Source organism: Vanessa tameamea, chromosome 23 (assembly GCF_037043105.1).
Source record: "Vanessa tameamea isolate UH-Manoa-2023 chromosome 23, ilVanTame1 primary haplotype, whole genome shotgun sequence".
Lineage (NCBI taxonomy): Eukaryota > Metazoa > Arthropoda > Insecta > Lepidoptera > Nymphalidae > Vanessa > Vanessa tameamea.
This window is the reverse complement of record NC_087331.1, coordinates 563,372-575,736: the sequence shown is the minus strand read 5'-3', so window position 1 is coordinate 575,736 and position 12,365 is coordinate 563,372. Positions and strand designations below refer to the sequence as shown.

The following is a 12,365-nucleotide window of genomic DNA, read 5'->3' as shown; positions in this document are numbered from 1 at the left end:
CGACCTGCGGGTCGCCGGTGTCGCGCGCGCGCACGAAGCTGTAGGAGGCGCGGCCGTCGCGCAGCTCGCCGGCGGCGCGCGCCGCGTGCTGGTGCGCGTCGGCGCGCGGCGCGCTGTACCCGCTCAGCCACGCGTCCAGCACGGCGGCGCGGCCGCTGCGCGGGTCCACCCAGCCCAGCACGGCGTCCGACTGCGACTGCGAGACGGACGGATCCGATGTACTGATGTGTCATGGGCCTCGCGCCTCCGATGTATCCGCGTCTCCCGTCGACTCCTAGCTCCCTTACCATTTTCTTGTTGTCGCTGAAGCCGATGCCGGTCCAGAACTTGGCGTTCCTGGTCATTATGGTGAACCTCACCGAGTCTCTGCCCCTCTTGAGCCCCAGGTACTCCCAGGACGCGACGTATTCGCAGGTGTCGTTCTTGACGTCGCAGTCGGACGGAAATTTCCACTGGGCGCCGCATTTGTCGTCATCTAACGATTGAATTCCACCGGAGATTGTTGTTTTCGTTTCTTCTGCGGGAGAAGAGGAATACGAATAATGATGTCGTTCTGGTATTAAAATATAATTGCGATTAAGACTTTTACCTCGAATAAAATTTAAAAAATATACGCAGAGTATGGTACCGAACATCATATCTCGTGGTAATCTTACGAACGTATTACGATCCATCCCAAATAAAAAAAATATTACGACCACCCCAAAGACTATCTGCAAGGATTGCAGTTCAAAATTGAGGAACAAAAAATGTCTAATCTGCTTTATAAAATGCCAAAGAATGAAATGAAATGAAATGAACCAAAAAGCATATCTTACCAAAGAAATTCATAGCAGTGACTCCCCTCTGGGATCCGTGTCCATGGTATTTCAGCTCGTCAGGACGATAGAAATCACCCTTCGATACACCAGCAGGAGGCGAGTGTACATAATGACCATATTCCTGACCTCTAGCCCATATCACATGCATCAGGTCGTCAACAAACGAATGGTCTGATGGTTCTTTAGCCTATTGAAATTTTAATCACATTTAAAAGTAAAAATGTAAAAAACTATATTATAAAAAACTATATTATAAATAAATAATTATATGTAACAATTTGATATGTTTGGTAGATTTTGTTTATTTGTTTAATTTCATAGGATCATAGAATTGTTGTTTTTATGTATAACTATCTCACACTTATTTTCGCATGCGGTATTCACCTTAAAAGGTAATGCATTTAGCAATAAGAACTTTGTAACATAGCATAATTATTACTTTAACAGTGTAATTACCACTGGTGAATCTTAATAAATAAATAAAATAAAATAAATTAAAGTGGAAGAAAGTAAAAGATCCGTTTCCATTGATATATTTTATTCCTTTTATATTATTAAACTAAGTTCAAATAGAAAGCTTTTCGTTTTAGCTGAATTTTATAATCGACATTTATAGTTTTTATGTTATATGAAGTATTAAGAACAATAATATAAATTGTAATGATTATGAACGGTAAGACATTTTGATAAAATAACTAACCTTAATTTTTTTTCTAAACATGATCGTCGTAACGCCGTTCTCTTCAAATCCTGATGCTGCTGTAATGTCATCATGCCCACCCCAAAACGTGTCTACTCTCGGTGTTGATCTAGTTTCGAGTAAATAACGTTAATTAAATTTAAAAAGCGAAAGCATTTTTAATGTTCAATCGTAAAGTTTTCACCACGGAATACGTCGCTCAGATTTTAGTAAGGCAATTTAAGAAATTCATCAAAGTTAATTTGGTTTTCCGAAATAGCCTAGCAATGATGCTTCTATCTCAAGAGTGCATCATAATGTGAATCTAAATAATTAAATAAACAGTCAAAACAAACCCCACACTAAATCATTTTTTATAGATAATTTGATTGGAGATTTATTGTTATTATTTAGATTATTATGTTTTGGTAATAGCCTGTAACTTTTCGTTACAGGCTGTTAGTTAGACGTTTATTCGATCGATAGTTGATCGATACATAGGTACGAAGCATTATTTAATCCAACGAAAGCTGGGCTCTAATCTACATGTTCTATCCACTGTGGAACAAATCGATGCAATCTAGACTAGACTACGGGAATAGAGCTAAACTTACCTGTCTCTTGTATAATAATCCAGTACCCTGTGATAGTTTCCTTTAGCCGTACCAATGACTATGTCGGTGCAATCCATTGGGTTGAAATCGAATTTTGGAACGTATTCGTGTGATGGGAAATAACCTGAAAGATTATTTTTTATTGTATCTACTTTATAAGATACAATATAGGATCATATGTAGAATACAGACTAGTAATTAATTTGATTTAGAATCAGATTCATCAAAACCTTATTAGAAAAATAATAATATGAGTAATTAAACTGAGAATAGTGAATAAAAGTGTGATTATATAAGGTTATGAAATTATATAAGGTTATACTGTAGTTCATACTTGCCTCAGATCCCTTCGGAATCGATGTATTTTATTAAAATAGAAATATGTTAGACTAGAAGTTTATTTTCAATAAACGATTGTTATGTACAATTTACCTGTTAAAGTAGTGACTAAAGTTAGACAAAGTTTAGTAGACAATTAAACACAAATTAATGGTCATTTTAGAAAGAGAAAATTATTGGAAGTAATCTTTACCAACGCTTGTTTAATCGTTAAAATCATTCCATAAATGTCCGCAAAGAGGAAATAAGTAAAAGTAAGAACACATTGAGAAGACAGAAAGAAGATACAGTGGGGAAGGAGAGAGAGAGTAGGATAAGGAGGGATAACAGACAGACGATACCGCAAAAGCATGCAAAGCATAGAATTTAAAGAAGCCTTTGATAGACTATGAGCACTTAATTTAAGATTATAAAAAGTATATATTTTAGCTCATAATAAATAAATATAGGTATTTTTTTTATAATATTTTTAAATGAAATACTAATCTAAAATAGATTTAATCAACGATTTTTATTTGTGTAGGCAAAAAAAAAGTAATTAATATTAATAGCGGTTAATAAAATTATGATTTATGTAGATTTTTAGTGACATGTGCTATTTTAAAAAGTTATTTTTTTTATTAATTATATAAGGCAATAACATATCGTATAACACCGGTATTTATTTTAAAATAATGTAATAGTTATTAAGTGAAATACGACATATTATTCGCAAAGCGAGTGCTTTACCTGTGTCTTCAGTAAATCCTTTCACTAGCAGATATTCTGAATCCATTTCTGCATTGGGTTCAGGTTCGGGATTAGGAAAAGGTCCCGGCTCAGATTTGGGTTCAGGTGATGGTTCTGGCTCAGATTTAGGTTCAGGTGATGGTTCTGGCTCAGATTTGGGTTCAGGTGATGGTTCTGGCTCAGATTTAGGTTCAGGTGATGGTTCTGGCTCAGATTTAGGTTCAGGTGATGGTTCTGGCTCAGATTTGGGTTCAGGTGATGGTTCTGGCTCAGATTTAGGTTCAGCTGATGGTTCTGGCTCAGATTTGGGTTCAGGTGATGGTTCTGGCTCAGATTTAGGTTCAGGTGACGGTTCTGACTCAGATTTAGGTTCAGGAGAAGGTTCAGGTTCAGATTTAGGCTCGGGGATGGGTTCTGGTTCAGATTTAGGTTCAGGTTCTGACTTAGGCTCGCGGAAATTTTCTAATTTAGGTTTAGGCTCAGGAGAAGGTTCAGGCTGAGACTTAGGCTCGGAGGTGGGTTCAGGTTCTGAATTAGGCTCAGGGGAAGGTTCAGGCACTGATTTAGGCTCAGGGGATGGTTCAGGTTCAGACTTAGGTTCAGAGGAAGGTTCGGGCACTGATGTAGGCTCAGAGGAAGTTCCAGGTTCAGACTTAGGCTCAGAAGAAGGTTCAGGTTCAGACTTAGGCTCAGGGGAAGGTTTAGGCTGAGATTTAGGTTCAACAAAAGGTTCAGGCTCAGATTTAGGCTCAGGAGAAGGTTCAGGCTCAGAATTTGGTTCAGGCTCAGAAGTAGGATGAGGTTGTGATAAGGTATCTATTTGTGTAGGCTCTGCATTGGGTACGGGTATAGAGGCCTGGTTCGCATCTGACCCTAATTCAGTCACTGGTTCTAAAGTAGGCACTGGGTGATCTTTAGTGTGAATAGTGGAACTAACGTTCAAATTATTAAATTTTCTAGACTTTGGTTGGAAGGGCTTATGTTTAGTTTTTGGCTTTAGCTTTGGTTGTAATACTCGTTCTGGTTCGGGGGGAGGGGAGTTTTCGTTGTCATGGACTATTATAGTGGTCGATGTTTCCACATCTGCAAACATAACCATGCAAAATTATCTATATATAAGTGTTTTTACAAAGTTAGTTTGTACGTTAATTCGGAGATTTGTGCATTTGTGTCGCATTTAGCGTTGTGAACATTTTAGCACTCGTGTTAAACATAATTGTGCCACATTTGATATATACTCACTTGGCTCCTCTATTTCCTGGGCGGCTCGTTTCTTTCGACCTATTAGGAAACAATCACAATAATTATTATAATCATTTATAATATAATTAACTCATAATAGTTGCACCCAAATTGTTTTCATGATTACCTTTAGAACTCGAAACTTTATAGGACACACTAGTTTTCACAGTAACGTCATTGCCGAGGTTCTTAAAATCAAATCCATCTAAAGTATGCATGGCTACCCTCTTGTTTCTATTGTCGTTTTCAGATACCCTGGAAGTTTCTGGTTCGGAACTTGGCTCCGGGCTTGGTTCGACTGTTGGCTCCGGGGCAGATTCCGGCTCTGGTTTTGGCTCAGGAGATGGTTCGGGTTCTGCTTTTGGTTCCGCTGTGGGTTCAGGTTCGGATTTTGGCTCGGGAGATGGCTCGGGCTCAGATTTGGGTTCCGGTGTCGGTTCTGGCTCAGCCTTCGGCTCAGGGGACGGTTCCGGCTCAGATTTCGGTTCGGGCTCTGGTAAAGGTTCTGGTGCTGGGGTGCTAGCTGCAAAATTGTGATAGGATTTTCTTTATATCGATATGATATAATATTGTTATTTAAATCATAAACTATAAACATAATATATCTCATATAAAAATTTAAATTACGAATACTCACGAGTATCCACAGGCGGCCCAAGAACTGGGAAGTTTTTGCATTCTTTCTTCAGACCTTTTGGTCTCCAGCCGAGAGCTAAAATAATAAGACAAATGTGTTAGCAATACATATTTGTTGACTTAAAATATGAATTACAAAAATTATAAGAGTTAGCTTAGATGAGTACAAACTATTTTCGACGACGTATTAATAACAACATTTGACCGCAAATTGGCGCGATATCATTGGTTGATTAATCTATGATATTCATTATGTATATCTTGCAATATTATTAAATTCAAACGTTCTCACCAGCATATGACGTCCCATTGACCATCATCACGAACTCCATCTCAGATTCCTCCTTCAGAACACGCCAGTACAAGGCGAACTGCTTCGATAATTGCTTCTTACTATATAATGACAGGTTTATGTCCTTGTCCTTCCAAGGTGCCTCTGAAAAAATATTATATTTAAATATTTAAAAAAAATGACCACCATCAGTGACTAGTTAGTACCAATGACTAGTTGCGCCCGCAGCTTCGCGTGTGTCAAAGTCAAAGTCAAAAATCCGTATTCAATATAGAAGCGTTACACTTGCTTATTAAATTATTAAGAAGAAAGAAATTTAAATTTTATTTTATTTTTAATGTCCTATTTTGCATTTATTGTTTTCATACGACACCAAAAATTTATTGAGGTAAAAAATATTTCGTTATTTGTAAAATATTATATACTCATTCCCAAAGTGTGCAATCAGTTAAAAGGTGTGTTTGAATGGGGGGTCAGGCGTTAGGTACCTTGTGTCATTCACTGTACCCCTGACAACTTGTATGCAACATTTCCTGACGATCGGTTGACTATTTGAGACGTTAAAGAATAACAAACATACGAACATTCTCATTTATAATATGTCAGTAATTTGTAGGCGAAATCTGCTCTTCTTTAGCTCGGAGCTGTATTTGTACAGCTGTTTTATTGGAAGTTAGTGAATATACATTTCAAAGGTATTCGCACGGACAAGGATCGAAAAAAAAATTTTGCTTAAAGTCCTAACTAAGAAGCCAACAATGAAAGACTAGGTACTCACTTTTGTTACACCCTTTTCCATAAAATCCGAGTGGACAGTAGCACACCCTACTTGGCGATTCAGTGGAGTTGGTGTCGAAGCACTTCCCTCTCAACCCGCAGTCGTTGTCCTCCGCGCACTCGTCCGAGAACTGGCAGCGCGGCCCGCTGTGCATCTTGTGGCACTTACAGCGGCCAAGGATGTGGAAACCTCTGCCGGAACAGTTCTCGTGGTATTCCTTACCTAGGAGGATGTTTCTATTCAAATTTACTTGTATTTATACCAAACTTTTACATATTCCTAAAATATTCGTCGTATTCTCCGTAGATTGAAACACTCAATTAGCAGATTAATAATTTTATAAAAACCTACCCCAATAGATTAAGGTAGGGTTCTAAATATTCTCGGTTTTCTCTCTATATGGGACTATTACCGGTGGCAAGGCTTCGAGTGGATCTGTCCTTGTATTATTCATTCGGTAGTTATTTTTCCGTGTAACCCTTTATAATGTAATATTGAAGTTTTAACGTTAGTGAGCCAGTGTAATCACAGACACGACGAACATGACATATTTAGTAATACGCATGGCTCCACAGTCACGGTGTAAAAAATGATTATATTAAACATAATTCTTAGTGTTCACATTTATGGGTGAAACGACCACATTTTACAAAATTTAAAGATTAGTGTAATTTTAGTATTAGGACTTACGTGTAACGATGTCGATGTCAGCGCACGACCAGAACCGATAGTTGGCGCCCCACTCGCCGGCCTCTCTTTGCAATTGTAACGTACAGTTTTCACACGTGAAGTCGCTTGGTAGGTGGACTTCATACTTTTGAGCCCTATAATGTTTAAGTAGTCAATAAAAACAAAATAAACTAATTAAAATACACGAATCAAGTGCACCTTCTTGCGTAAAAACTTTGTTCGAGATAAATTTTTACTCTTTTAAAACATTTTACTTGGTCGTAGGGCTTTTTCCAAGTTCATCTAGGTAGGTTTACCTATCACTTACTATATTATATTCTACCACTAAACAGCAATAATTAGTATTGTTGTGTTTCGGTTTAAAAGAGTGAGCCTGTGGAAATGTAGTTACAAGAGACATAACATCTTAGTTCGCAAGGTAGGCGACGCATTGGTGATGTATAAATGTTTAATATATCTAACAGTGCCAACATCTTTGGGAGATGAACACTTACTATTAGAAGGCCTATTTCCCAGGCCACCTACCTATGAGAAATAAAATAAATATAATGCTAATGTCTTCTAAGCGTTTGCTCTGCCTATTTATTTTATGCTAACAATTAAAGTACTTCGCGCACATAACTATACTGTTCAAAGTAATAACTTTTGGAAGCGTTAACCAACTGTATACGACTTAAAAATGCACTAATGTTCTTGTAGTGACCCAGCTTCGCACGGGTACAATCATTACATAGTATAAAACAAAGTCGCTTACCGCTGTCTGTCCCTATGTATGCTTATGTATGTATCTTTAAAATTACACAACGGACTTTTCGGATTTCGATGCGGTTATTTTTAATAAATGATTGATTCAAGAGGAAGGTTTATATGTATAATACATGCTCAATATAATAGAGAAACACTGATCATTTTAGAGGTTTCTGAAGTGATGTCGTAAAAAAAAATTTGTTTCGCGCTTACACTGCAAACGCTGGCTGAACCCTACGACATAGATCAAAATAATGTACTACTGTATTGTACACCTTAAAGGTTCAAAAAAAAGTCCACGATGTTATATGTCTATCTCTTAGGGATAACCCACAATAAACTATTTTTTATCCTTAACTTTTTAATTGTTATCAGCAGTTTACTAATACATAAAATTTATACCCTATAGCATTCAGGGTTAATGTAGTTTTATACCAGTGTGTTTTTTGTAAGCATTGTCCTAAATTGCATGCACGCTACTTTTTGTACGGTAATGGTGCTCAGGCAGCAACTAATGCCTATTGCAATCACAGGATAAGTAAAGATAGATACACAAGTTTGACCTTGAATTGAAACGATATCGCCCAGTGGTGACCACAACTGGTCGAGTCCAAACATGCGCAATTATGGATTCGTAAAAAAGTCGTTTATTACATCGACGAAGTTGTCATTAGAGTCTTGGAAGTAAAATTAATGTATATTTCTTTATTTAATTAGAATAGTGGAAGATATAATGATCAAAAATTGTTTGTAATGCGTAAAGTACATGTGTAGTTAGGTTACATTATGCATTACAAACATTTGTAATGCATAATGTACTTTTATGAAAATCGCATGGAATCTTATTACGGTTTGTCAATATTTCCTCCATCGATTGGAATGAAGTATTTAAGAACACAAGTGGAATAATAAAGATAATATTGTGTACAAAGTAATTGTGGTCAAAGTAAGAAGTTAAGTTTATACGTTCGTCCTTCAGCATTAAGTGTACATACAATAAATACAAAGCTTACAAAAAAAAAAAAAATACATAAATTCTCTTCAAAACAGTTATGTAACCCTAGTATGTAGTTCATGTAACCCTATATACCATTTCTTATAAATAGGTTATTATAAAAATGAAGGTATGTTTGACACTTACGTCGGATCATCTCGTACAAATTCTGAACCACCGGCTCTGGGCGTTAAATCCAACAAGGGTCTTTCCAGATAGTCCAATATCCTCAAACTGAATCCTCCCTATAAAAATATACAAGAATAAATAAAAAATATATTCGCCCAACGTGGGGCTCGAACCCACGACCCTGAGATTAAGAGTCTCATGCTCTACCGACTGAGCTAGCCGGGCTTACGGCTGATTTATAAAATATTGTGTCACTTACTCGGTGTGCGTATGCCAAATGCCAGTGGACTGTAACTTTTGAACCAGCTAAAAAAGACGTCTTTATTGAACCTGTAACAAACGAAAAATAATGAATTATTAAATATATTAAAAATTTTGTACCGGATATAGTTTAACGTTACCCAATTTAGCGCCATCTAGGAGTATTTTTAAGAATCAGCTTGAAGTTTTCGGATGCCTATTCGTTTGTTAGTTCAAAATGTCAGGTACAGATGTCGTACTTTGACATGTCAGGATTTTATATATTTGAATATGCAATACATATTATATTTTAAATTAAAAAAATGACTGTATTAAAATGATTAATAAATATTGTATTACTTCTATTATGTTAGATGATATAATAAAAACAAAGAAACTGACTTTTATTGAATGATTATTAAAAAGGCAATCGTATTTTAAAACACGGTGAAAACAAAAAAAAACGAACTAAAAATAAACAATATAGTTAAAAAAAAAAGTAAAATGATAATTGTCGACCGTGACAGGACTCGAACCTGCAATCTTCGGATCCGAAGTCCGACGCCTTATCCATTAGGCCACACGGTCATATGACGTAACGTGTTAGAAACAACATTTGAATTTTAGGGTCGGTGTGCACAATTTTTAAATGTATCTAATAATACATTTAAAATAAAATGTATATAAATAATTTTAATATTATAATTAAAACTTTAAAAAGTTACATTGTCCTTTTAAATTCTAATACAACTAATTAAAAAAAAAAGACATATGGGTTGAAACCCAAACAAGCACCACCGAAATTTCATTCTTAATTTATTTTTTTAATTTAACTCGTACTCGGCGGTGAAGAAAAACGTCGTAAGGACACCTGTAGTGGACCAAAATCTGACACTTGATGTATCCGCATCGTAGCAATGTGATGAGATAAGCACTTAAGTCTACTTAGGCTTAGGTTAGCCATCGCCTCACACGTAGAGGAGGTTTTACCCCACAGGCAAACATACAGCCTGTATACTTTTACATAGTATTAAGTACCGATGTCTTAAAAACACTAAGACATCTTTATCATTGACACAGTACGAGGTTCCTAATAAGATGAGTGTTAAATTACCGGCACCGTTTATAAAACAATATTATATTAAGCATTGTAATATCGTTTCTATTTAAGTATGACAAATAAAAAAAATGCTTTATATTAACGTGACATTTTTTTTTAACTATTGAGATTGTGAAGGAATATATTGAAGGAGATTTTTTAAGAATTAATGTTTATAGAAAACTAGTAAGATATTTCATAGTTAATAGTTATTGGTTTTTTACTTATTTAATATTAAGTTTTAAAAATATAATTTTCCTTTTTTCTTTAATTTAATCTAATAAACTAATTTTGACCACATATTTTACAAAAAAACAAGCTGTGCCCGCGACTTCGTGCGCGTTTGAATTTAACAAAAAATATATTGTTATAACTTAACCTTATTACATCAGCTTTCTGCAAGTCATAGTTCCATCAAAATCGGTCCAGACGTGCAGACAAAAGTTACAAAAAATGTTATTTTTGTATATTCCAATGGACACTCCAATTTTATTACATATATGTATAGATTATTAACTTCGTTGTTTGTACAGAAAACATCGAAACGTTACTAAAAAATTTGATAGGTTCAGAAGTTGCCATATTAAAAATATATATTTATAATAAATGTTATTTGAGATCGTTAACGTTCAACATTCATTTTATGTTTCTAGTAACTGTTATGTTGGGGCTCAAGCAATACACATTGACATATATTATTATGACATGTCGACGGGAATGCACGTGTCAGTCTCGTCTCCAACATTTTATATGTGGGAGGAAACAGACATTCCTTACATATATTTCCTTCCATAATGTAATTTAATTCATAAAGGAGTAAAAAATTTATATTCGATAATTTTGAGAAATTTAATTTTGAAAACTTTTTGTGTTTAGCGTAAGGGGACTCAGCCAACAAGACGCTGCCGCCTTTTATCCGATATAAGAATTTCGTCAGTAACCATCTAAAAACATCTTAACATATAAACTCTGCATGATATTGTACATAAGATAGGTTTATTAAAACTGAAAATATTAATTAATTCTTATAAAACATAATAATAAAAGTTAATAAATTGCTAATAAAATAAAATTTGACTAGAATAGAAGAAAAAAAATTCCGCAGCCGGTAGGATTCGAACCTACGCTCCCAGAGGGAATCTGATTTCGAGTCAGACGCCTTAACCACTCGGCCACGACTGCTTGCGTCAGAATGTCGAAATAGCAGCACCGTTACGCATGCTAACTTAAAGGGAATTTAATCCAATAATAGTTATTATGCATTTTTATTATTTAAAGTTTAATTAAAAATAACTTAACATTATTTGCTTATAAATAAATAATTTGCATGTTTAAATGTTTAAAACTGTTCGGTTTTAATTAAGATCAGAAAAAAATAATTACAAAACACAAAAAAACAATAATTATAACGCAATTTATTCTCCGTCCGCAAATAACTTAGTTAAAGTATAAGCAATTAAACTCCCGCTGAGATTAATTAAAAAAATCAGTGTCGTCAAAAAATCATTCAATTCAATATACATAGGTACTGTATATACTTCTGGTTTATTAACAATTAACCTCTCCAAGAATTAAATTGATATAATATGTTCGATTTACCTCAAGTCGTGGTAGTATTGCGATTGTAGCCATTTCCAATTTATCGGATATATAATCGGTTAAGATGTCAAGTCGTATCAAATAAATAAACTCACTTTTCATATATAATATTAGTTAACTGCTTGTTTTAACATCGAATATGTATGAGCTAGTATAATTACAGGAACAAGATCGCATCTTGATTTCTGTAATTGGCATGACATTAGCGTTGGCAATTTTATCTTATAGTGACAATAACTTTAGGCAGAAGTGGCTACTATAAGGGCGATTTGCTCAGTTTCGTTCCTAATCATCATAATGAATATCATTTTCAATTTTTTCTATTCTAATATAAGTAGGCAGATTCGTAAACGGGTTAGTTAATGGTTAGTGCACTTAACCACTCATAGGCACTCTATGATATATATATATATATATCTTTTTTTTTATTTACTTTACAACATCCACGGGCTCACAGTTGCCCACAGTTATAAATTGTGGCGTTATTTTATATTTTTACTGAACATCAGCAGATCTTCGCTGGACTTCGAGCTTGTCGTCTTCTTGGAAGACGTGGCCCACACTGACATTTTTTTTTTCTATTTAAAGTAATATATAAATAGTCCATAATAAATAATATATGATAATATATAAAAATACTGTATACGGTGATTTTTTTTTTTTAATTCTAATTACTGCAAACCAGCGGCTCCTGCTCCGTGCTCGATCAGAGAGAGCACAGCCTCGGCGACTCTGAT

The 12,365-nt window shown here is 35.1% G+C and overlaps 1 protein-coding gene and 3 non-coding genes across 4 annotated transcripts in view; all 4 read right to left on the bottom strand.

The window, feature by feature from the left end:
- LOC113397681 (uncharacterized) overlaps window positions 1-12,365 on the bottom strand; it is a 70,034-nt gene that overhangs the window by 5,849 nt on the left and 51,820 nt on the right. Inside the window, exons 4-17 of the mRNA XM_064218582.1 lie at window positions 8,950-9,020; window positions 8,709-8,806; window positions 6,821-6,954; window positions 6,131-6,352; window positions 5,353-5,496; window positions 5,062-5,136; window positions 4,552-4,947; window positions 4,425-4,463; window positions 3,183-4,265; window positions 2,115-2,238; window positions 1,522-1,630; window positions 819-1,008; window positions 288-517; window positions 5-196 (exon numbers count right to left, since the gene is read on the bottom strand). Coding sequence (XP_064074652.1) covers window positions 5-196; window positions 288-517; window positions 819-1,008; window positions 1,522-1,630; window positions 2,115-2,238; window positions 3,183-4,265; window positions 4,425-4,463; window positions 4,552-4,947; window positions 5,062-5,136; window positions 5,353-5,496; window positions 6,131-6,352; window positions 6,821-6,954; window positions 8,709-8,806; window positions 8,950-9,020 — 3,107 coding nt within the window. The remainder of the gene's footprint in view (window positions 1-4; window positions 197-287; window positions 518-818; window positions 1,009-1,521; window positions 1,631-2,114; window positions 2,239-3,182; window positions 4,266-4,424; window positions 4,464-4,551; window positions 4,948-5,061; window positions 5,137-5,352; window positions 5,497-6,130; window positions 6,353-6,820; window positions 6,955-8,708; window positions 8,807-8,949; window positions 9,021-12,365) is intronic.
- On the bottom strand, window positions 8,843-8,915 carry Trnak-cuu (transfer RNA lysine (anticodon CUU)). Its single transcript has one exon. It is a non-coding gene; the product is annotated as a tRNA-Lys (tRNA).
- On the bottom strand, window positions 9,446-9,518 carry Trnar-ucg (transfer RNA arginine (anticodon UCG)). The gene has a single exon. It is a non-coding gene; the product is annotated as a tRNA-Arg (tRNA).
- Trnas-cga (transfer RNA serine (anticodon CGA)) lies at window positions 11,130-11,211 on the bottom strand. Its single transcript has one exon. It is a non-coding gene; the product is annotated as a tRNA-Ser (tRNA).